Source organism: Chlorocebus sabaeus, chromosome 10 (genome assembly GCF_047675955.1).
Source record: "Chlorocebus sabaeus isolate Y175 chromosome 10, mChlSab1.0.hap1, whole genome shotgun sequence".
Lineage (NCBI taxonomy): Eukaryota > Metazoa > Chordata > Mammalia > Primates > Cercopithecidae > Chlorocebus > Chlorocebus sabaeus.
In genome coordinates, this window is record NC_132913.1 from 129,841,982 (window position 1) to 129,868,269 (window position 26,288).

General features: G+C 53.0%; 1 protein-coding gene across 1 annotated transcript in view; it reads right to left on the bottom strand.

The window, feature by feature from the left end:
* Nucleotides 1–26,288, bottom strand: part of LOC103218261 (contactin-associated protein-like 4) — a 202,213-nt gene that overhangs the window by 70,633 nt on the left and 105,292 nt on the right. Inside the window, exons 5-10 of the mRNA XM_073020237.1 lie at nt 17,588–17,791; nt 16,749–16,933; nt 16,028–16,171; nt 14,758–15,022; nt 10,449–10,598; nt 6,307–6,487 (exon numbers count right to left, since the gene is read on the bottom strand). Of these exons, the coding sequence (XP_072876338.1) occupies nt 6,307–6,487; nt 10,449–10,598; nt 14,758–15,022; nt 16,028–16,171; nt 16,749–16,933; nt 17,588–17,791 (1,129 nt within the window). The remainder of the gene's footprint in view (nt 1–6,306; nt 6,488–10,448; nt 10,599–14,757; nt 15,023–16,027; nt 16,172–16,748; nt 16,934–17,587; nt 17,792–26,288) is intronic.

Genomic DNA, 26,288 nt, shown 5'->3' on the forward strand with positions numbered 1-26,288 from the left:
CACTAGTGATTGATCGGATACACAAATGACGAACTGTGTGTTTTTCTAGATGTAAAAGAGATTTGAGCCTGTGAGGAGCTAAGTTCCTTGTGTCGAAACTGAAGCCTGAGTCTCTGTCTGCCAGCAAATGTGCTGTTTCCTCACTCATCTGTGTTTCCCAATCCACTGGCTCAATCCCTTGTTCGTATTTTAGGGTTGGAATGAGACTGCACTGTTGTAAAATAAAAGGAGGAGGCTGGGCGTGGTGGCTCAAGCCTGTAATCCCAGCACTTTGGGAGGCCGAGACGGGTGGATCACGAGGTCAGGAGATCGATACCATCCTGGCTAACACGGTGACACCCCGTCTCTACTAAAAATACAAAAAACTAGCCGGGCGAGGTGGCGGCGCCTGTGGTCCCAGCTACTCGGGAGGCTGAGGCAGGAGAATGGCGGGAACCCGGGAGGCGGAGCTTGCAGTGAGCTGAGATCCGGCCACTGCACTCCAGCCCGGGCTACAGAGCAAGACTCCGTCTCAAAAATAATAATAATAATAAATAAATAAATAAAAGGAGGAAGAGTTAGCTCAAGACCGTCCCCCTGGTGCGCCTGGACCTGGATAAATCGCTGCCCTGTGGCCTCCACCCCACCCAACGCCCTCCAGGTCTCCACCCCAAGTCCTTCCAGCCCCTAAAGCACTTCCTGAGACGTCCCCATCATGATTTTCATCTTGTGTGAACTTCTCCAGATAAACAAGCCACCCCTCAGAAGGCGAGGTTGTGTGACGCGCACCAATTCCCTCCCGTCTCTTTGTCTTCATTTCCATTACAAGAACTGGAGTGGGGATTCCCGGAAGCCAGTGGGTGTCCTCTGCCTGCTCACGCCTCCCCTCCGGAGTCCAGGGATGGGGAAGGGGCAGCAGCATCTTCCCAGCCCCCAGCCTGGCAGCACTTTCTTTCCTCCCACCTGAGCCCCTGGGCCCGCGGCTGGGAAGGAGGTTCCAGACTGCACCCATTGTTTCTGGAAACAGGAAGGAAGGACGCGCAGCCGGTGCTGGTGGGCGTGAGTGTGCATATGTGATGTGTCAGCGCCTGTCACACTGCGTGTTCTGCCTGTGTTTGTGTGTGTGTGTGTGGAGACTCCTCCCTCAGTGTGCAAGATCTGGACTATAGTGATTGATGAGTTTATTATGACTTAAAACATGGATTCTGCACACACAGAGCGGGGCCTTCCCTTTCTGAATTAGTGAGGTGCCGGTGCCGTTTCACAGGACGTGGTGTTCCCATCAAGTCCTGTCCTGGCAGGAACAGTTGTGGGGGGTTTTTCCCCAGTTCTGAGGGGCAACGAGGGGCCGGACCGATGCATCGTCACTGGGCAGAGGCACCTGGGGCCTGCAACTCTCCTAACACAGAGAAATGAATACTTACGGGGACTTTAATCTGGAGAAGAAAGTGTTCAGAAATCAAGGTTTTCAAATACTTGAACTGCGAATGTGTGCCAGAGGGCGCAGAGGCGGTCAGCTCAGCCAGACGTAGACAGAGGTAAATGGTGCTCAGCTCAGCCAGACGTAGACAGAGGTAAACAGGTAGACACACAGAATGGAGTCACCAGCGATGGGCAAGGCGAGGTGACAGGGACAGGGTTTACCTGCCACTCGACACAAGCACACACAGGGGACATTGCACATGCGTGGTCACTTGTTTTCCAGACACTGGTCATCAGGCAGGGGGGCCGTCATTCCTACGAGATGGGCACCTGGCAGGCGTGCCCTCTGCTCATCCCAGGCCCCTCTGGAGTCTTCAGACTGTGAGGAAGGAAGGCAGTGGGGTCCTCGGGAAGCCTGGAGACCCCGAGTTAAGGAAGGCAGGAAGGGCAGCTCTGACAGCCAGGGAGAGCTCCACAGATCCAGAAGGGCCCCCAGAATATTCAGTGCTGGTCACCGAGTGCAGAGGGGAATCCGCCTGGGGCCAGGGAAAGGACCCCCAGGATCAGCAGGAGCAGCAGCCTGGCTGGCACCAGGCAGGGCACCGGCTTTCACAGGAAGGAGGGCAGCCCGGCCACACAGAGCGTGGACTCAGAGCATCCGGCCTCAGCCCTGGAGAAGAGCGACCCTGAGACCAAGTGCTGCTCAGACTCACAGATCTCACAATCGAAACAGAAGAGACGTGGCTGTGTCCGGTAACAAAGCTTAAGAACACTGACAAGATGCTTGTCATGTCAAACAGCACCAAGTAAGGCGAACCCCAGAGCGTGGGCCCTGCACCGAGCGTGCACAGGCGGGCAAAGGAAAATGAATCAACCAAACCAGCCCCAAATGTAGATGCTGCTCTCATAGACAGGGAATTTGTTCTCGTATGTTCGGAAATTAAGTGGAGACATGGAAGTTATTAAAAAGCACCAACTAGAGATGATATTACAAGTCTAACATGAAAACAACACTGAGTGGCTTTAAGATTAGACATTGCCATAAAGATGAGTGAACACAGAAAAATAAAAAGAAATCATCTGAAGGAGACAGGAAAGATAATTTTAAAAGCAAAAACAAAGCATTTGTGGGCTGTAGGACAACTCCAGGTGGTCAGTTCTACATGTCATTAAGTTCCTAAAGACGGGAAAGAGGGAAGAAGAAAAAAATAGAATAAATAATGACAGAAAATTCCCCAAATTTGAAAAAATTAGAAACACACAGATCCAAGAATCCTAATGTCCCACAAGCACAACATATAAATAAAGCTACCCTAAGGTACCTCATAATCAGATGGCTTAAAATCAGTAAGAAAGCCAGAGATCTTACATGTGTCTATAGAAAATGGCACATTTTGTCCAGCGGAACTCAGGCAAGGCTAACGGAAGATTACCTGTGGGCGGCTGCCATTAAAATGAGGAGGGAAACCCTCTTAGGACTTTATGCCCGGTGAGAATATATTTCAAAACCAAAGGTGTAGGAAAGATGTCACCAGGCACAAAAATGCTGAATGAATTCATTCTCAACAGCCCCGAAAAGTGAATGTTGGAAGAAGTTCTGGAGAGGGATGGAAACGGACGCCAGACGGTCACATTCATCTACACAACGCACCCGGGGGCAGCGGGGGCACTGACGTGTGTGCGAGTGTGTGTTGTTATGTAAAATGTTTTATAAAAGACTTGACTGTTTAAGCAAAAGCAAAAACGTGTGAGGATTGACAATGTAAGCGAAATAAAACATAGCAATGATGCACGCAGGCCAGGGAGGAGTGAGAACACAGGTCTGTGGTTCTACAGCTGCGCTGGAAGTGCCATAATCTCCTTAAATTATCTGCAGATTCAACAAAATCCTAAGCAGACTCTCAGAAGAATCTTCTAAAGGAATTTACAAGCTACTTCTAAACTTCATATAAAAGCGGAAAGGCCTAAAGTAACCAAAGTGATTTTGAAAAAACAAAGAGTAAAACAACCTGATTTCAAATATTATTGTTCAGAAATTATAATTTCTAAAATGTGGTATTAGCATAAAGTTGGAAAAATAAAGGAGCTCAATGCAGAGCCCAGCTATGGACCCAGATGTGTTTATGGACAAATGGATTTCATGAAGGTGCACAGGCGGTGAAATGGGGAGAGGACAGGCTTTTCATCCAGTGGCGCTGGATATTTGCATGCAAAGCAGAACAAAATGAAACAAACCAAACTCTGCATAGCTTGCTCCATCTATAAAATAATCCAAAATTAATCACAGACCTAAATGAAATCTAAACCACAAATCTCTAGAATTAGACATACAGAAAATCTTTGTGACCTCACGTTAGTCAAAGATGTCTTAAGAATAATCCATAAAAGAATAAAAAAAACTTGGACTTCATCAAAATTAAGAACTTGTGCTCTTCAAGAGATACTTTGTTAAGAGAATAAAAGAACAAAAGGAAGACTGGAAGAAAACATTTGCAAAGCATGTAAAGAGCTTCTATCCAGAATATCACAACGGACTCTCAACACTCACTAAGAAAACAAGGGATCCAACTCAAACAAATGTGCGCAAGGTTTGAGTAGACATTTCTCTAGAGCAGGTGCTCAGATGGCAGGTGAGCCCATGAGAAGGCCATTCACGCCATTCGTCACCAGGTACACACAGGTGGAAACGAGGGTGACAGACCGCCGCACACCTGCTGAGTGGCTGAAATTGAAGATGGACCGGACCACGTGCTGGCAAGCATGCAGGAAAACTGGAATTCTCACACACTGCTGGTGGGAACGTGAGAGTCGCAGTCGCTTTAGAAAAGTGTAGCAGCTTCTCAAAAAACATTCAGCAGCCTCTCCATAGTTTTCAGCTATTTCCTTACCGATGTTTACCCAAGGTCAATGGAGCCATTTCTACAGAAAGGCTTGTCCTGGAATGCCCACAGCTGCTTTGTGTGCAATAAGGCCGAAGCGGGCAGATCACCTGAGGCCGGGAGTTCGAGACCAGCCTGACCACCATGGAGAAACCCCAACTCTACTAAAAATACAAAATTATCCAGGTGTGGTGGCATGTGCCCATAATCCCAGCTACTTGGGAGGCTGAGGTAGGAAAATTGCTTGAACCTGGGAGGTGGAGGTTGTGGTGAGCTGAGATCATGGCCTTGCACCCCAGCCTGGGCAACAAGAGCAAAACTCTAACTTGAAGAAGAAAAAAAAAAAAAGGAAGAAAAATTGGAAACAATCAAAATGTTTATCAATGTGGAAACGGAGAGACAGACGGTGTCCTCACGCACAACAGCAGGGCTGTGTGGCTAATGTGTGGGCTTCCTTCATTATCTCCCAGAGCACACAAGGATAAGACATGCTTTTAAATGTTAAAGACAAAACCTATCGAGACAGAACCCGGTCCAGGGTTACTACCATACATAACTGTATCTGTCGTGCAAAACGCTACTTCTGCTTTGTATCACTTCCTTAAATCTCAACCTGAAGTTGGATTTTAAAAACTAAATTCACATCCATGATCTTTGTCTAAGTTCATAAATATTCGAGTATTTTATATGTGGTACTATAATGACAAATTTGTCCATGCGATGTTTAAAATCTACTTTACTTAAATGAGTTTCACATCAAACTGGATTAAACAGATTCCGTATGAAGAACTGTCATCGTGTTCGGATATTTTCACACACAGAGGTGGGTGCGTGAATTGCCAAGTTACTAAAAGAGCTTCCCATGAGCTGAATGTCGGTGGGCACAGTGAAGCCCCAGCACTGCCTGCGGGTCAAGACACAGGGAGTCCCCCCGGCCCTGCCAGGCCTGTTCACTGCGAGGCCCTCCCACCGCCAGGGAGCAAGATGGGGAAGCCTCGTCCTCAGCAGGTCTGTGCCCCGGAACGGCGGGGCCGTGACTGACATGTGAGGCCACAGTTTTTACACCCAAACACCACTAAATCAAAACCTCGAAGTTCAGGTTTACTGGCTAAAGTCTTCCTACACAAATTTTTATCAGAGAATTTTCCACTTAAAATCAGTGTAATGTGTACATATGGGGAACTGGCTCTGAGTTTAAAAAGTGGCGGGAAGTCATTTAAGTGGTGGGAATTGTGTTTTCTTTATTGTTGAAGATGATTTGTAAATGGTAATACATTTGGTGAAACACAGCACTGGGTTCCTATGATTTTTTAAACTAGGACTAGGAGATTCGATACACCTGAAGAGAGATTTAAAAGTATTTGAAAGCTTTTTCTGACTGAATTCCTTGCCCAGGTGAAAAAGGAGGGTTTTTGAACTGCAATGTTTATTCAAAAACATATTACCACTTACAACAGGAAGGGCATGGGCCCAGCTGTCCTGTCTGCCCACGTGATTCCGGTTCAGAGCCTGATCGTTTCTGCCACACTTCAGCTTTCCCAACACTTCCCCGGGTTTTGCCCTCCAGAGGCTCCTCTTCAAGGACCCACGGATGCCTGCGGCGCCTTCCACAGTATCCAAGAGCCGTGCCTTCCACCCAGCACTGTCACCTGAAACAAGCTACTGTGTGCAATTGTTGACACTGTCTTCCTGACTTTTCACGGGAAACAGCCCTCTCGCTTCCTGTGATGCAGGCTGGGGAGAAAAATCGTTTCCCTTGTGGACGTCCATTCTGAACCCTTCCAGTGGGGGAGAGAAACCGTTTCCCCTGTGGACGGCCACTCCGAGCCCTTCCAGGTGGGAGAGAAACTGTTTCCCCTGTGGACGGCCACTCTGAGCCCTTCCAGGTGGGGTAGAGACCATTTCCCCTGTGGACGTCCACTCCGAGCCCTTCCAGGTGGGGGAGAGACCGTTTCCCCTGTGGACGGCCACTCTGAGCCCCTGCAGGTGGGCTGCCCTCACACTCTGAGCCCTTCGCTGCCCTCACCTGTCCAGGATGCCGCAGGTGTCAATCAGAAGGTCGCTGAAGTTCCCCACAGCGCCCTGCTGCACCGAGATCAGATCCACCTCCTGGCCGTCGATGGAGATGAGCCGCAGACACCCCTGGAATCCGCCCAGTGGTCCCAGCGATCGGCTGCAGTCAGAGCCAGAGCCGTGAGCGGGGCACCCTGAGTTTCAGAGGCACAGGAGGCAAGAGGAAGAGGGTAATGGGTGGACACAGTGTCGGGGTGTGGGCGGCCGCGTACACTCCCCCTGACACCAGGCTGCTTTCCATCTGCGGGCGGGGCTGCCTGCTCATCGGGAAGAGGGAGGATGAAAGGTCAGCAGAGCATAAAATAACCCTGGAGGCAAGAATGTAAGAAGATGAGAAACCCTGTGAATTTAAAATTCACCCTGAACTCAATGCTCTTTCTTAAAGTATACTAGAAGTTTAACTCCTTTTACCATGACAGATCTTAAGGGAAAAACCTAAATGCACATGGATTTACAATTAGAAACGAAATAACAGGTCTTATCATTGTACATACAAACAGCTAAAATGTTAGAGTCTGGAGAATATCAGGCCAGAAGGTGACTGGGCACCCGCACTGAGGCGGGTGTGCCAGCCACACACCACAGCAGCCTCGCCCGTCAGCTCAGGTGTCCCAAAGACTTGCTTCAGCAGAAAAAGAAAAACTTACACGTGTTTTTATAACAACCATTTTTGTTTTGGGTGAGTTGGTCAAACATATAATCAAAAATTAAATTTCAACATGACATCTTAATACCGTCAAAAAGTAACAGTCATGCAATAGCAGATACATCATCCAAACGTGTGGTGAAAGAAGGAAGCGTGCATTTGATTCTCCGAGTTAGGCCAGCATCGTTTTCCAACCACAGCCCTGGACCCCAGGAAGCAGCTCCCGAACCTCACCTCTGCCTGGCCGCCTGGGACCCGTGTCCAGCTTCCTGAGGTCTGTCCTACCCCCTCCCTCCCTGCCCCCAACCCTGCCAAGGAGAAGGAGCCGCCGCCAGAGGGAAGCCTGCAGCCACAGGCCAGGAAGAGGGGCTCAGCAAGGCGGCCGCTGGGGTCCCTGCGTGAGGAGCACACGACACCCCAAGTGGGTCAGGGGGTTTCCTAATCAACACCAAATGCAGAGAGGCCCGGTCCCATGCATCTCAGCACTCATGTGGTTTCATGCCTGTGACGGTTACTACTGAGTGTCCCCTTGGTTGGACTGAAGGATGTGAAGTACTGATGGGTGCGTCTGTGAGGGTGCTGCTGAAGGAGACCCACGTTCGAGTCAGTGGCTGGGGAAGGCAGATCCACCCTTAGGCTTGTGGGCACCACTTAATCAGCTGCCAGCAACTATAAAGCAGGCAGGAAAACATGAAAGAGATACGGCCTAACCTCCCTGCCCACATCTTTCTCCCGTGCTGGACTCTTCCTGTTCTCGAGCATCGGACTCCAGGTTCTTCAGCCTTGGCACTAGGACGGGCTCTCCTTGCTCCGCAGCCTGCAGACGGCCTACTGTGGGACCTTGTGATCGTGTGAGTTCATGCTTCATAAACCCCCTTTCGATAGTTCTGTTCCGTTCCTCTAGAGAACCCTGATCCAATGCCAAACATTCTTGAGAGAATCTTGTTTTCAGACCTTGGCTCTTCTACCTCACAAAATAATGACTCATTAACCTCTAGCACCAGAGCATGATTTTCCCCCTAATTACAGATAAAAAGTACTCGATAATTGTTTTAAATTTAGAAAAGCTTCCACTTATTTAAACATGAGAAAGTACTATACCATATTCCTAGGTAAAACGTAGGTTTATGATCATTAGATGCTCTCTGCTTAACTGAAATAGTCATTTTGGTAAGCATGGAGTTCACCCACCAAATGTAAGGGTTTTTTTTTTTAAGAACTCCCTTGTGGCCCTCTGTTAATTGTCAGTTGTAAATGTCTAAGAACTGAGGATAAGGGAGTAAGAATCACACTGCATCTTAATTCTTGCCCCAGTCATACTGGTTTTCCATGAAAATTACACGCTAAGTTTTCCTCTATGTTTCAATAACAGTCGTAACTATTCAACACTTTCTCTCCCAATAATTTACATTCGTATGACAGATGAGCTCATGCATGCCTCGCCTCTCTCCAGTCATTGTAAAGCACATTACTCTGCTTTATATCAGCCTCATGGAAATTTGAGATTTGAAATTAAAAATGAGGTCACAGGAACCTGGGTAGACTCTGAGGCCTTCCCTTGGTCATTTTCTCACTTTAGGGGTGAAACCCGAAGTTCAAGTGGTTCGGCGTCCACCGAAGCTTGGGCATAATAGATTTGGCTTCTCTCTGTGGACAGAGTCTATTTTACTTTTTCATGATGGGTTGAGCTCCCTTATCAAAAATGCCTGGGGCCCAAAATGCTTCAGATTTGGGATATTTTCAGATTTTGGAATATTTGCATTAAACTTACCAGATGAGCACCTCAAACCTGAAAATCCAAGATGTAAAATTCCCCCATGCTGGCCGGGTGCGGTGGCTCCGCCTGTAATCCCAGCACTTTGGGAGGCCAAGGTGGGTGGATCGCTTGAGGCCAGGAGTTCGAAACCAGCCTGACCAACGTGGCGTAACCTGTCACTACTAAAAATACAAAAATCAGCCAGGCATGGTGGCGGGTCCCTGTAATCCCAGCTATTCAGACACTGAGGCAGGAGAATCACTTGAACCTGGAAGGTGGAGGTTGCAGTGAGCTGAGATTATGCCACTGCCCTCCAGCCTGGGTGACAGAGTGAGGCTCTGTCTAAAAAAAAAATGCTCCCATGAGCATTTCTTTCGAGCATGATGTTGGCACTCAAAACGCTTTGAGTTTTGCAGCATTTTGAATTTTGGGGTTTTGGATGTGGGGTGCTCCATCTGCCTTTAACCGACCAGGGCTGGAAGGACAGTCACACCGTACAAACCTGGAGTAACCTTCAGATTCCAGAACAGTAATGGCGCTGAGCTTCTCCCTTTTTCTTAAAACATATTCTCTCACTCTTTCCGAACAAACTCAGTTCTGAAACTTTGAACAAAAGTGGCGATGGCGGTCACAGGGAATGGCCGTGTGGCTTCACGGAGAAATGCGTGTGCAGCTGGCTGACGGCTCCACCAAGAGGGAGCAAGGAGAGCCAAGAAGGGGTCGGGTCCACCCGCCCTCCGCAGACACGAGAGCCCCCAGCACCGAGATGTGCGGCAGAGGCGTCCGGCCTGGAGCCCACTGCGGAAACACCGAGATGTGACGATTCCTGGGGAAAGCCTAATCCTGGCTCCTCAGGGAGGCCGCAGGTTCTGCAGCTCCGAGGGGGTGAGCCGACCTGTGACCTGGTGTCTGCACCAGGAATTCTGACCCGGGACACTCAGAGAGCTCAGAGGGCAGCCCACAGACCAGGTGCCACCTGCCCAACACCAGCACAGCGTGAAGCCGATGGCTCTGGCACCCACCAGGGTCTACGGGGATTTGCCATCTGCATCCTCTGCTCAGGGTCTGATGGAATAAACATGGAAAGTTGCCCCAGAATGCAGTGGAGCTGCCTGAAGCTCAATTCACGAGGAAAGGAAGGGAAGGTGACCAGTAAGCCAGTGACGGCCCCATGTGCGCGTGACAGGGTGGCACTGCTGTGTTCCTACCTGGACCGCCTGCGGCCTAAGGAGCCCGACTGAGTAGCTGGAGGCCAGCGCGGACCGCCGACGTGTGGCAGTCACACTCAGGGCCGGCCACACATGCCTCCCGCCGCAGCATTACTGACCGCCGTCCTGACTCGAGGGCAGTGCTGGAGCTCTCGGTCAGGGCTGTGCTGCAGGAGAGGCAAGGGGAAGGACCCCAGGAGGGTCTCCAAATGTGGCGTACGTGGTATGAAAAGACTCAGGCAGCAAGCCCTGAAAACACAACCTGGCAAACGAGATCCTGGTGGTGAGGGGCTCTCAGCTGTTAAATGTAAATTACACTCAGTAGAGCTGCTTGGGAAAAAAGTGAAGTTCTTTATATTTGCTGAACTGCTGGAGAATTAGCCACACATGATACAGCAACAGTAACAAAAACAATCCCAGCCACCACGCGCAAGGCGGGGAAGAGGAACACGAGGAGCCTGCGCATTCTCAGCCCCTTCACTCACCTCCAAAGTGGTAGGCATCGCCCGGGTGGACCCCCACAGGTACCGTGCTGTGGACGGTGGAGGCCACGTCATCGTCCACCATCACGCTCAGGTGGCCCCACGTGGACGTCACTGAGACAGAATGCCATTGCCCATCATTTAATCCAACACCTGTGGAAACCAAACCAGGTAAGACACAGCCATAAACCACAAACCTTGTAATTAGCTAGTTTGCTTATTTAATTAATTAATTAATTTAGAAACAGAGTCTCATGATCTCAGCTCACTGCATCCTCCACCTCCTGGGTTCAAGCGATTTCACCTGCCTCAGCCTCCCAAGTAGCTGGGATTATAGGCGCCCACCACCATGCCTTACTAATTTTTGTATTTTTAGTAGATATGGTGTTTCACCATGTTGACCAGACTGGTCTCAAAATCCTGACCTCAAGTGATTTGCCTGCTTCAGCCTCCCAAAGTGCTGGGACCACAGGCATGAGCCACCATGCCCAGTGTAAGTACTTTTAAAAAGTGACACAAATCAGTGATTACAACAAGCACAGAAACCCGAACAAGGAGAGTGGAGGGAGCTCAGCCCATTCTCTTCCCCCGAAGGGCACATTCTGCCTCGTCCCTAATGTGTGACATGCCCCTCACCTGGCCCAGGACACCTTCCTGCTCCCACTCATGCAATTTGACTTTTGGGGAGGCACACAGAAATATCAAACTCTCCTCAACTTCAGCATACATTTTAAAAAACCTTATGTGATTTTTCTCCTATTTCACAAACTTCAGGTAAGGACCCCGAATCTCCGTAGTAGCTACTGTGGTAGCTGAACCACCATGCGGCTGCGCTCTGTAAGGCAGAAGGTCAGTCCATGTGGCTCGTCTCTCCTCACACGTCTGAAACGGCCACAAATCCCTCGCCTGGACAGAAAGGGACTGATGCCTCCAGACCACTCATGTCAGCGCACAGCTCCGCTGGGAGGCTGTTAATACTGAACCTCAGCCAGGAGCACGGCTATCAGGGATGCGTGGGGTCCCTGGAAGGTGGGGCTGCACCAGGGGTCAGGGAGGTGGAGGAGGCTGAGGAGGCTTGGGGCTGGGGGTCCTCAGTGCCTGACCTGGGGGACCTGGCTCTGGCGTTGCTGGTTCTGGGCAAGATAGGCTTTCTCGTGTTTTCCACCCTCCCTGTCCTATGCTGACATGGCAGGGGCTGCAGCGAAGGTGCACGGCTGGGTGGGCTGGGTCGGCGGAGGAGGGCACAGCTCCACGGGAAGCCGGGACTCCTTAGGGTCACCAGATTCCCAGCCTGTCAGACGAGGCCAGACATCTGGGTTTCATTGCTGAATATCTTGATTTTAAAATGTTGGCTGTTGTTTTAAAATATTATTAAAAAAGAGAAAAAGCTCTGTCCAACAAACACATAGCTGAGGGCAGCCGCTGCCCAGGACTGGCAGTGTTGGGAGCCCTGAAGGCAGAGGCAGAGCCAACCAGAAAAGGCATCCGTTAGGCATTTACTCATTCAGTACAATCTCAGTCGTGAATCGCTCTTCAATTACGGGTTATTCCTTAGGATCCCATCGCCTTTCAAATGACTTTCAGTTTGATATTCACACGGGGAGTAAAGATTGAAAAGCAATTATGGGCTATTCCTCAGGGTACCATTGCCTTTCAAATGACTTTCAGTTTGATATTCACACGGGGAGTAAAGATTGAAAAGCATTTTATGGCATGCATAATTATATGTGACCCCTAATTGGTTGAAATAATATTTTTAAACAGTTTAGCATAAAAATTTTGCAAAGTTGGAAATTATGTTGAAAACTTTACCTTCTAATTCAAAACTTTGTGCAAAATTAGAACTCAATCCAGCTCCATGCTCAACACAATTTAACTATGATTCCATGTAACAATCTTAATGCATATCAGATTACCAGTTTAAATCTCTAATAACTAAGAAAAAAAACCTTATTTAATAGAAAATTGAATTTATTATAATAATTCATAAGTATGTTATTCTAGTTAAAAAGTCGCTCTATATAGTTCTTATAGCTGTGCTTAAAATAACACCTGAATTATCAAATGCTGATTGTGTGAGCCATAGGTTAAAAAATTTTGCTGGGCGCAGTGGCTCAAGCCTGTAATCCCAGCACATTGGGAAGCCAAGGCAGGCAGATCATGAGATCAGGAGATCGAGACCATCCTGCTGGTCAACAGGGTGAAACCCTGCATCTACTAAAAATAAAACATTAGCTGGGCATGGTGGCAGGTGCCTGTAGTCCCAGATACTTGGGAAACTGAGGCAGGAGAATTGCTTGAACCCAGGAGGTGGAAGTTGCAGTGAGCCAAGTTCACGCCATTGCACTCCAGCCTGGGTGACACAGTGAGACTCTGTCTCAAAAAAAGAAAAAAAAAATGTGTATATTGTGAGAAAACTGTCAAATCATCTATGGTTTAATCAGATATGCTTCAAATATAACATTTGCTTGCTTTGCTAAATCTAGCAATAAACAAGAACTTTTTTAAAAAAGAAAACTAAAAGGTGGAAATTGGTAGGAAAAATTCTGGTTAAATTGTCCAAACTTTGATTTATCAGATGAATGGGTTCTGAAAATGCATGCACAGCATGGGAATGACAGTGAATCATGACCGTCCCTTGTTGGGTCTGGCTGGGGACTGCCCTTTGTCCCTCCTCACGTGAGCCTCTCCATGGAGGGCTCACAACACAGCAGCCAGCTTCACCCAACAGAGCGAGAGCAACTCCCCAGTCAGAAGCTCTGGCTCCGCATCTTAACCTCCTAAGTGACAGCTATCACTCTGCCACCTTCTATCTATCAGACAAGCCACCAAATCCAACTCACCCTCTGCACAGAGCCGACTGGTGGCAGCAACCCCAGGGGATGGGGTCCCTAGGGCCACCTGGGTGCCCACCAGAGACTCATAATAAACTCCTTCTGCAGGAGAGTAACGTTATTATAAATATTGAAAAATCTATTATAATCTTATTCCCAGCAGTTTTTCAAATATTTACACCAATAGACTAGTTAAAAATGAGACTGGCTTCGTGGTGCTTATTAAAGTAGCATCGCACTGATGCAGGTTCTTTCAGACGTTTAAAATTAAGCCATGCTTGAAATCTCTGCCAAGGACATCAGATCCATCACCATGAGCCATGTGATCATGACACACTTACTATAAATTAACATTTTTCTGATGATAATCTCGAAAGTTTGCTCACTGCTAAGATAGTGAATCTGATTTCTTTCTTTCTCACAAACCTAACTCATGTCAATTTATCTCATTATTAACATTAAGCAGGTGATCAAAGGACGGTGCTTAAAAATATCAAAGGGACTAGTAATTTTGGAGCCTCCACTTATTTTTCTGTGATGCAGGGAGTAGAAACAGAAGTAAGTTTTAGAGCTATCTATAGAAGCGTGCATGCCTGCTTTTCTCCCCATTTCGCTTCCAAATCTCTTTCTTGCTCAGTTTCTGGCGATGTCCTATTTTGTTGCTTTGGACACAGACGATGAGACAAGAGAGAGTGGACCCAGCGTTCCTTAAACATTCATGTCTGATGATTCCATGGAAGGCCTGGGCGTTATTCTAAACCAGCAAATGTGTGACCCTGATCCCTCATCAAAGATTGCAGCGGCAACATGCAGAAGCAGTGCAGCCCTGCTAAAAGCTGTGCCCCAGCGTGGACTACGCGGGCCACAGCCTGTCAGCGATGGCACACCTGACCGTGCCAAGGGTACCGTGGAACTCAACCTCAGGGGCAGCACCCAGCAGCCAGCGCTCCCTCCATCCTGTGGAAAGGTGTTTATCGAGAGGATGTACGTGAAGGAAAACGTGTTACTGTGTACAGATCACCTCCCTGACACCTGCCTCGCCTCCCCAGTGTAGACACTCCATCCCAAGTGTAGACCCTCCAGGCCCCAGCACCTGCGGGAGGAGGCAGAGCTGGCCTGGGCACTCCCTCCGGGAAGGGCATGGGGAAAGGTCCCTCTCTTGGCCCCGGCCTTCACGCATCCCCTCTCCTTCATCTCAGTCATGGCAGCTCTCTGCGTAATGGAGGCATCTCTTCCCGCAAATGTGCAGACACCAGGGAGACCGCAGCCCTGGGCGCAGCTCTCAGATGCGACGCCGCCTGCAAACCCAAACGGGTTGGGCTCCAGGATCCCACTTCCCGGGAGCGGGCACCCTTTCTCCGGAACCCTGGTGCTTCCCGTGGTGTAGACAGCGGGCGCCTGTGTTCCGGGGAAGCGGGGCTCCCGGGGATCCCTAAAATCCGCGCTCCCTGCAGAGCTGGGCCCGGACCCCGAGTTACCTGTGCGGCCGCCGCTCTGCGCCTGTCCCGGGGATGCGCGCGGACCCACGTGGAGCCTCCCGTCCTGGAGCGCGAGGAAGAAGCCCCCGGAGCCCAGGCGGGTCCCCCAGCACAGCAGCAGCCCGGCGCGGTTCCACGTGCGAAACTGGAAGCTGACGGAGGCCCCGTCCGCCCCGGGGGAGCCGGGCAGCGCCAAGTGGCTCTGCGCGCTCAGAAACGTGGCGGGCACGGTCTGGGGGTGCGCACAGGCAAAGGCGACGGTTCCCTGGGAGGGGGAGATGGAGGGGGGCGCTGAGGGTCCTCCCGGTCAGGCGATCCCTCCTGGCCCCACCAGGCTTAGCCTGTTCCCATCTGGATGCCCCGCGTCCCCTACTCCACGGTGCCCACGGACCCCACATTTGCACCCAGCAGACCCCAGGACCCAGCCGAGCCCACAGCCCCGCTCCCAGCCTCTGCTGCCCTGGGTCCGGCCCACCCTCTTCCCGGAGACGCAGACGTGGTAAAAACGTGTTTTCCACTGGGCGTGGGGAGCTCGCGTCCTGCGTGCCGGGGTGAGCGGCCCAGGGTCCCAGGGCGGAGCCACAGACGGACCCGGATTTCGGGGCAGGCCTCAGTGGCCGACTCCTGCCCCGGGGCTCAGCCCACGGTGAAAAAAAGATAAATTTCAGGAGTGGACCCCATTAACGAGCCCGGAAGACTGGGGTTTTAACCAGGATACCAGGTTAAGGGATCCGGGTCAGGACAGCACTGAGGCTGCAAATGTGCCCTGAGGCTGGTCCTGGGTCCAGCCGGCCTCCCTGGGTGCAAATGCACCCACCCGTTCCCTGTCAGTCAACGAAACCGTTGCACTGGCGTGTTAGCGACATGAAAGCACAGCATGTTAGTTTCATGCTCATGTTCAAACTTCCATGGCAGAAGCGTTATTCCAAATGTCTCGAAAACACCAAGATATTTAACCCCAGGGAACCAGGGGCTCCGGTATGTGCCATGGTCCTGAAGCAAAGCTGCTTGCAGGGAATTATGCGCCAAAAGACTGGCCTCTGGGGAGGGATGATGCTTCCACGGAAGGAAATCATGCACTGAGGCTTAATTTTATATTTTAATCAAAAACAGGTCTCTTCATCTCATGCCGGAAACAGCATGAGTTGTGCTCACGCTGGTCTGCTTGTGCTCGCGGCTGCTCGGAGGAGGCTGTTAAAGTCACGAGCCTCACCTTAGACAAGGACACGGTTGGGAGTTGGAGGCACCGACTTCCTCGGGGGACTCTTACCATGACGAGGATCTGTGGTCCCTGCTGCTTGGCCAAACCAATGACATCCTCTCCATTAAAATTAATGTTTTCTAGGCATCCACGAAAGTTTTTCCTTGGAAACACCATTGGCTTTCCTGGCGCTAAAATCCCTCCAAAGCTGATCTTAGAAAGAAACATAACATCAGTAATATTCTTTAGTGATTTTCTGACAATTTGCTTAAAACATTTATGATTCATAAATGGGGCAGGCTTGGTCTAGATGGGTTAATTTTGTGTACTTCTATAAAATTATTCTGTTAATTTTGAATGACTCTAAGACATAGATTCTAAAACATCTTACATGAGCTGATGTCAACTGGCGCCAGAGCCTCTGCGGCTGTCATTTGGGGAAAAGGTAATTTAGCATCAAATGGAGCCCTTGGGAGGGGATGGGGCTGTTTGTACCGGAGCTGGACAGCAGGTGGAGGGTGGCCGGGACTCAGGGCCCTGAGGACAACGGCCCACCCTGCCAAAGGGAAACATTGCCAAACTCTTCCGGTTCTCTTAGAAAGTGATTTCCCAGTTACAGGGCTCATGATAGTGGTGAGGCTCACGCCCATGCTGCAAATGCTCCTGCGAGGGGACGGGGACGGCATCTGCAGCCCTGAACATCATGAAGGGCCCATCCACTGTGCTGCTCCTCCGGGGCCTAGATGGAGTTTGAGCTGCCAGGTCTGTGCAAAGGATGAGGAAGCCGCACCTCAGGGTCCAGGTCCGCATGGCACAGCTCCGCTGGTGCCCCGATGGGTCTCGAGTGCCTGTCCACCGTGAGGTTCAGGCCCTGGCCAGAGCACTCCAGCCGCACTGTGTGCCAGTGCCCATCATCCAGCAGGCTGCCCAGCGCCAGGCCACCCTGGCCAGGTGGTGAGGGTTGCGTGGCGTTGCCTGGGCAGAAGGAAGGAGATGCTGTCAGGTCCCGTCCAGAAGGGGAGGTCAGCACCCTGGCCCTGGGAGTGGCTGCATCTGACCTGGGCATGAGGTCCTCCCACCCTGGCAACCCCATCCTTGACCCTCTCTTTTCACCACCTTTCACGAGTCTGTCACAGACTCATTTTCCTGGAAAACCGTTGTCTGTGTTGTGGACTCTCCTTACTGCCGTGGCCGCCTTGTCCTCTGTAGCATGGGACAGTGGTGGTCAGTCAGGGATCATTGTCCCCAGGGCACATCGGGCCATTCTGGAGACATTTCTGATGGTCATGGCTTTGGGGCGCTCCTGGCGTTGGGAGCAGAGGGGGCAGAGAGCAGGACACTGTCCACCCCCCGCCAGTGCACAGGAGGGCCCTGCCCAGAGCATCATCTGGCCCGAAACGTCTGCTGTGCTGGGGCTGGGAAACTGTGGGATGGAGCTACAGAGTGGCATTGAAGGACGTGAGAGCCCAGTGATCCCCTCCCGTACAGCGGCCCCACCTGCACCATTTCCATGAGCCGACAGAGGCCCTTGCATCCATAATGACTGCTTAAAGATTACATGCAAAAATATTTCGACATAAATTATGTCTAAGTAATCAGATTATTGAAGTCCTTGACTGATAATTTTACCTGAATTTATGAATAAAATGAGTTTTCCTTTCACTAACTCCAGGGTGATGCAATTTCCATTCCGTCCGTCCCTGTGGAATAGAATCCCCTCACTCTGCAGAGTTTTAAATTTCAAAGAAATGACGTCTGTTCCTGGACTCCTGGTATTTTGAATAAATCGGTAAAGCAGGGAACTTTCTCCGTCAAAATCAATCACTTCTGATCCTGCAGAAGAGATAAAAGTTGTGCTAAGTGTTAGCATGCTGCCATTAACACTCTTAAACACACAGAGTCTGTAGGCACACGCAGGCACACACACACAGGCACACAGGCAGGCACACACACACAAAACCATGCACATACAGGCACACACACATGCACATGTATATATAAAATCACACACAGGCAGGCACACACACAGGCACATGTACAAACTAAAATTAAACGTAACAAAACTATGCACACACACAGACACGTAGACATGTGCACAGAAAACCACTCATATGCACAGGCACACAGACATGCACATGTATACACAAAACCACACACACAGGCACACAGACACACATACAGGCACACAGACATGCACATGTATACACAAAACCACGCACACAGGCATGCAGACACACAGGCACACAGACATGCGCATGTATACACAAAACCATGCACACACAGGCACACAGACACATATAGACACACAGACATGCACATGTATACAAAAAAGCCACACACACAGGCACATATATACACAAAACCACACACAGGCACACAGACATACACACACAAAACCATGTACACACAGGCACACACAAACACACAAAATGTGCAGCACACACACACAAATGCACTCACAAGCACACACACACAGGCACATGAGCACACAGGCACACATACAGGCAGAGCCTGTATGTCCACACAAAATACACGTGCCCACAAAGAACGCATTTCCAGTCCAGCCATCAGACGAGGCATCTTTCCTTCCAGCAGGTGTTGATGCACCTAAAGATACATTTTTTTCAAAGTCCGCCCTTGGGAATCTTTGTGCCGCTGCGTGAACGTCTGCGGCCTCAATCGTGGATGCCCCTCACCCTGGCCAGTGTCGACCACACGGAAACTCTTGGTGCAGCAGCCTTGAAAAGTTTTCATTTTCTGGCGACTGGTGACATTCAAACGTCTCAGGGTAACGAGAGTGCTGCTCCTGGCAGATCTGACTTCTCCTAATTCTCTGGTCCATCCTCCCTGGAAGGGCTGTGTTTTCCCTCTGTAATGGATCCTCACCTGGTGACACCCCCTCACCCCGGACTCATCGCAGGAGACCCAGGCACACGTTAGGGGCCCTCCACGGAAGGGCGCGTCCTCCTCCCACCGAGGCTGGGGGTGACCACATGAGCTCTGTAAAGGGCCCTGTCCTTATGGGCAAGGGCTGCTGGGCGTCCTGCGGTTTCCTGGCCCAGGCGCTGCCACGGTTCTCCACCCGGACAGCATCTCACATGCTCTCGCTCCAGGCCACATCACTCATTCCTCTGTGGAAAACGTCAGGGCATCGCTGACACCAAGGGAGCAGCTGCTGTGTCGCAGGAAGGAGCTGCAGTCCCTTCCGTGGTGCACAGCTGGGGAAGGGGAAGGAAGGAACGCCTCCTTGGGAAGTGGCCGTGCGTCCTGTGGGGTCACAGGGAAGCCTCGGAATTCTCAGAACAGGGTGGTGTTTGCAAAGGGACCATTTGTGAAGTCCTGTGGTTGGGAGCCTGGCAGGGTTTGGCTCTGTCTCCACCCAAACCTCAGAATGTTACTGAACTGTTATTGAGTGTTGTTGAAGTGATATCCCCTGTTGGAGGTGGGGCCTGGTGGGAGGTGACTGGATCCTGGCGCGGGTCCCTCATGATGATTTAACACCATCCCCTCCGTGGGGTCCTCGGGATAGTGAGTGAGCTCTCCCGAGATCCTGTTGTTTAAAAGTGCACAGCGCCTCCCCCGCCCCTTGCTCCTGCTTTTGCCATGTGAGACGACTGTTTACCATTCGCCGTCCACCATGAGTAAAAGCTCCCCGAGGCCTCCCCAGAAGCAGATGCCGCCATGCTTCCCGTACAGCCTGCGGAACGTGAGCCCATTAAACCTCTTTTCCTTATACATTACCCAGACTTGGATCGTTCTTTACAGCAATGCAAGAACAGACTAACACAGATCCCCAAGCAATGGGGCAGTGGGCAGGACCGGGAGGGAGAGTGGCCGCCAGGGGACCCCGCGGGGCCATCCCGAGTGGCCCGGCTGCAGTCACAAGGTGACTTCTTAGGCAAGGAGCCCAGAGCACAAAGGGCTCAGCCGCCCTCTCCATGACCTCACTCCCTCCGAGGGCTCCCCACACTCCAAACCCAACCTGCAGGAGGGTCTCTGATGCACACAGGGACCCGCAGAGCCTGCTACAGCCAGAGACACTGACACACACCCATGCACAAGCGCACAGACACAGAAACAAGCATGAACGCACAGGCACACACAGAGACGCACAGGCACACACAGAGACACACAGGCACACACATCACACACAAGCACACAGGCACACACAGAGACACACAGGCACACACATCACACACAGGCACACACATCACACACAAGCACACACAGAGACACACAGGCACACACATCACACACAAGCACACACAGAGACACACAGGCACACACATCACACACAAGCGCACAGACACAGAAACAAGCATGTACGCACAGGCACACACATCACACACAAACGCACAGACACAGAAACAAGCATGCATGCACAGGCACACACAGAGACGCACAGGCACACACATCACACACAGGCACACACATCACACACAAACGCACACACATCACACACAGGCACACACATCACACACAAGCGCACACACATCACACACAAACGCACAGACACAGAAACAAGCATGCACGCACAGGCACACACATCACACACAAACGCACAGACACAGAAACAAGCATGTACGCACAGGCACACACATCACACACAGGCACACACATCACGCACAAACACACAGACACAGAAACAAGCATGTACGCACAGGCACACACATCACACACAAACGCACAGACACAGAAACAAGCATGCACGCACAGGCACACACATCACACACAAACGCACAGACACAGAAACAAGCATGTACGCACAGGCACACACAGAGACACACAGACACACACAGAGATGCACAGGCACACACAGAGATGCACAGGCACACACATCACACACATGCACACAAATGCACACACACAAATGCACAGACACATCACAAACATAAACACATGCACACACACAAGCACACATACACAGGGATGCGTGCACACACACACACACACACACAAATGTTGGGAGAGAAGCTGAGGCAGGGCTTCCATGTCTGCTAGACGCGCTGGCTCCTTGCTTCCAGCACTCCCATGATCTCTCCTTCACTTGATACACTGTTTCCTTTTAACCCCCACATCCTCACTAGCTGTTCTTTGAGCACCAACAAACAGCGTGGGCTCCCAGAGCTCGGGTGCAGCCTCCGCACTGGCCATGGCCCCCGGTACCACTTTCTGGAACTGTCTTTTTCTTATTCCTTTGACTCCACCGGACTTCATCGCCCTCGGGACCCGGCGTTGGGTCTGATCACCACGAAGCACAAACACACACACACACACACACACACACACACACACACACACACACACGGGAGAGCTTGTAAGTTACATGTGGATTTTTCAGGAAGGGGTTTTCTAAAACCTGAAAGCCTCTCAGGGGGTCCTCAGGGTACCGTGATTGGGAACTCATCTCAGGCCTCTGGTTGGAAGGTCCCCACTGCCCACGGTGGGGTGACAGCAAATCGCCCACCTCCCTCCTGTGTGAAGCCCACGCCTGTCACCAGCTGTACCTAGAGCCGTGCCCACACCTCAGTCACCGGCTTCCTCTATGTAAAGCTGGTGCTCCCCACTGTTGAGTGGCTGTGATAACACCAGCAGCAGCCTGGCCCCCACCTGTGGCTGCTACAGAAATGCACCTTTCCCAGGCTCCAGGGAAGGTGGCTGCGGCTGTGTCTCCCAGCTCCTGTGTGCCCTGGATGTGGAAGTCCTTCCACGGGTGGGTGCACACAGATCCACACGGTTCACACCACGGAGGACCCTGTTAACTGCCAGCATTTTCCTTTTCAGGGTGGGTTCCTCTCCCTCCCACACTGTTTTATGTCCTCTCGAGGTTTCCCTAATGGAAACCGACAGCAGTGGACCCCGGGCCCACAGCAGGCAGCAGGCAGGTCCGCCATGGCTCCGGGTCTGTTTTTCTCGTCCTTACGAAGTGCACCTTCTCATTTTAAACAGCTTTGCTGCAGTGTTGATTGTAGACTCATGATCAGAGCTGGAGAACCCGTGCTCCCTCCGCGGCAGGTGGCGTTTCACCAGATGCGCCTCACGCCTGAAAGCTGCTGTTGCTGGGTCCACCCGAGCCTGCCCGCCCTTCCTCGTTTGGCGTCTGACCTGGAGCAGGTCTCGGGGGCTGCCTCGGGCCCAGGCAAGCCCTCTCCTGGGCCACACCTCTGCTCTCTCCACCTCCCCGAGGAGGCACTCACCTGCACATCCACTTGTCCATCAGGAGATTCACAAGCGCCTGCCGCATGGCCCTGGGTGGTTTCAGTTACCATGGGGATTGATCAGGTTGCCACGGGGACACAGCCAGTTGCCAGGGGAGCATGTAGAATGACACCTGGCCTGGAGGGGCTTGCGGGGGACCCGCGTGCTAATGGAGGAGTCGGTGGGTAACGGAGGGTGCGGTGAGGGAAGACAGCAGAGAGGCACCTGCCGAAGCACCCCTGTGTAAGGAGTTCGAAGGTGGGACGTGTCCCCGCTAAACTGGTGACTGGTGGGCGAAGGGTCAGCGCTGGGCACAGGGAGCCTCAGGACGGCTGACGCTCCATTCTGTGGTCGGGGGATGCTTGTGATGTTGTGAAAACTTAGGCAGCTGCACATATTTACGCTGTGCGCACATTTCCGCATGTACCTCAGAAAACTTATTCCCAGAGAGTAATGACTGAAGGTTGGGTTGGGGACTGTGCAGGCATCGGTGGGCGGCTTGGGCGGGGGGCCTGACGCTACTGCAGACGACTCAGGGAACCTGGGCCCCAAGGAGCTAAAGAGACGATGAGGAACAGAAATCCCGGAGTTTTCAGGATGTCAGATAAGAGAAGAAACAGCTTGCTGAAAGGCAGAAGCGCCCTTCTCTCGTAAGAAAACAAAACTGGCTGAGATGGGTTGGAACCCAGTGGTCAGCTGAGTCCAAACGGAGAGAACTTGCCGACATCACAGCCTGAATTTCCAACGCAGGTTTCGTGGTTTCCCCCCAAGTCTGCACGTGTGACCCACCAGGTAGCGTAAAGAGATCACGGCACCTGCCCCGGGACAGTCCAGACTCCGCTTCCTTCCACCCATCACCCGCCCATCAGAGTCCACCCCCTGAGGTTCCTCTAGTGAAAATGCTGCCTGGAAGCCACGTGTGTGGGAGCCTGTGTGTACTGGGGCCTGTGTTAAGGATGTGTGTGGAGATTACTGCACAGAGCAGCCCGGGCCTGAAGGGGCTTCCTTTACCTGGTGGAGCTTATCCTGGCAGAACCATCTGCACCCAGCGGGCAACACACCTCCCTGCTGGCCCAAGCTCCTGCTGGGTCCCCTGACGCCCTGGGCAGCCTCCACCTGCAGCCGGGTCTTTGGCCTGCACATCCAGTTCAGGGAGAATTCTGCTGGGTCAGTGTCCAGAGAACCCTGGGCCCTGAGATCCGACCCACTGGGCTGCCTCAGTGGGTCTCCTGTGAGGTGGGCTTAGCCAGAATCCCCCACCCTGAGGTCTCTGCTTCGCCATTTTCCATCCCGACCTTGATTCCTGACCTTGACCTTGCCCGTGTGTGGGCTGCACCCCCTGCTGCTTCCTCTGCTACACCCGGTGGGAGCCCGTCTCTTCTCCATTGTAACCGCCCTGCAGGATGTCTCTTCACCTTCCCAGCAAGGTCTTCCCCGTTGTAATTGTCCTGCAGGACGTCTCTTCCCCTTCCCAGCAAGGTCTTCCCTGTCGTAATCGCCCTGCAGGACGTCTGCTCGCCTTCCCAGCAAGGTCTTCCCCGTTGTAATTGTCCTGCAGGACGTCTCTTCGCCTTCCCAGCGAGGTGCAGGACACAGGCTTCTTCAACACCAGGAATCCAAAGCGTGTACGAGGAAGCCTGGGGTGTGATGCGGAAGGGGCATGGGAGACCCACAGAGCCCTCAGGAGAAACCGCAGAGGTGAGACCCAGGGGATGTCCCCCTGCCCGCTGGGCCTCCAGGCCCCGAGATGCCGCTGGGTTTATCCCAGTGCTAAGGATGGGTCTGGAAACAGCAGCGTGCGCAGGACCGAGGCTGGGGGAGCTGGACAGGACCCAGGCTGGGGGAGCTGTTTCCTCCACATCTTGCCGGGCGAGGATGAGCATGGAAACCTGGGGGGCGGGGAGCAGCACGAGGCGTTCTCCCCAGCTCAGGACAGCATACGGAGGACGGGGCCTGCAGTGGAGTTGGAGGGTGAAGTGGGAAGAGCTGGTCTCCTCTCCAGCTGTGGCAAGGCCTGGCATTTCCACCTCCCGGAGCCGTCCCGGGGCCACTTGCAGAGTCCTGCTGGGGCACTGTCTTCCGAACTCCTTTTTGCCAACCCCCGTGTTGCCGGCAGCGCAGTTGATGAATTTAGGGGTTTTCTGATCCTAGGCCCTGAGGGTGCCGTCTGCTCATGCAGCCAGGGAGTCACGGGCTGAGAGCGAGCGGCCCAAGGCCCCTCCTCCCCAGTGGGCGCTCTGCCCGGGAACAAGGAGCATGAAGGTGCTGATAGGGCAGGGAAGCCACAGCCATGTGTTCCCAGATCCAAGAGACCCTGCATGTGGGGGTCTCAGCTGGAGGGAGCGCCTGGTGGACTCAGAGGTGTCCAGGGGTGTGTGGAGGTGGTCAGAGGAGGAAAAAATGGCTCAATGTCCCTGAGTCAGCGGCCAGGCCAGGAAGGACGTCTGAGCCCGCTGAGGGGGGCCGGGCAACATCAGCACTGCCGGCCCTTCTCGGGGCGTCTGTCCTGACAGTCCCAGTGAGGCTCAGCTCCGGGAACCCCCACGTCAGATTCTCCTGGGACAGGACAGTCTGTTCTGTTGCTTTTCACAGCTGCAAGCACCCCTTGGGCCCTGAGAAGCAGCTTCTCGTCCCTCCACTGAGCCACTGGGTCCCCCCTGCCGTTTCTCACTCTGGTTTGCACAGTCCCAGCTCTGCTCCTTCCTTGTGAAGAAAACACTGTGCACTCATCTTCCACATCAACCCAGAACATTCTCTTCCCATCACCAGCTCCCGACAGACGTGGATGTGGTGAGTGAGTGATAGCACAGCCGCCACCGGTCGCAGGCAGGCCACCCCCGGACCTCAGCACCCAACCAGATAGGCCACCCCTGGACCTCAGCACCTGGCCGTGCCACCCTCAGACGTCAGCACCCGGTCAGAGAGGCCACCCCAGGGCCTCAGCACCCAGCCAGGCCACCCCCAGACCTCAGCACCCGGTCAGAGAGGCCACCCCAGGGCCTCAGCACCCAGCCAGGCCACCCCCAGACTTCAGCATCCGGGCAGAGAGGCCACCCCAGGGCCTCAGCACCCAGCCAGGCCACCCCCAGACCTCAGCACCCGGGCAGAGAGGCCACCCCAGGGCCTCAGCACCCAGCCAGGCCACCCCCAGACCTCAGCACCCGGTCAGAGAGGCCACCCCAGGGCCTCAGCACCCAGCCAGGCCACCCCCAGACCTCAGCACCCGGTCAGAGAGGCCACCCCAGGGCCTCAGCACCCAGCCAGGCCACCCCCAGACCTCAGCACCCGGTCAGAGAGGCCACCCCAGGGCCTCAGCACCCAGCCAGGCCACCCCCAGACCTCAGCACCCGGGCAGAGAGGCCACCCCAGGGCCTCAGCACCCAGCCAGGCCACCCCCAGACCTCAGCACCCGGTCAGAGAGGCCACCCCAGGGCCTCAGCACCCAGCCAGGCCACCCCCAGACCTCAGCACCCGGGCAGAGAGGCCACCCCAGGGCCTCAGCACCCAGCCAGGCCACCCCCAGACCTCAGCACCCGGGCAGAGAGGCCACCCCAGGGCCTCAGCACCCAGCCAGGCCACCCCCAGACCTCAGCACCCGGTCAGAGAGGCCACCCCAGGGCCTCAGCACCCAGCCAGGCCACCCCCAGACCTCAGCACCCGGTCAGAGAGGCCACCCCAGGGCCTCAGCACCCAGCCAGGCCACCCCCAGACCTCAGCACCCGGTCAGAGAGGCCACCCCAGGGCCTCAGCACCCAGCCAGGCCACCCCCAGACCTCAGCACCCAGTCAGAGAGGCCACCCCAGGGCCTCAGCACCCAGCCAGGCCACCCCCAGACCTCAGCACCCGGGCAGAGAGGCCACCCCAGGGCCTCAGCACCCAGCCAGGCCACCCCCAGACCTCAGCACCCGGGCAGAGAGGCCACCCCAGGGCCTCAGCACCCAGCCAGGCCACCCCCGGACCTCAGCACCCGGGCAGAGAGGCCATGAGGGGTTGTGGCATGACTGGATGCAGAGAGAGACAAAGAGAAAGAGAGAGACAGAGAGACAAAGAAACAGCGAGAAAGAGAGAGAGACAGAGAGAAAGAGAAAGACAGAGACAGAGAGAGAGAGAGAGAAACAGAGAGACGGAGAGA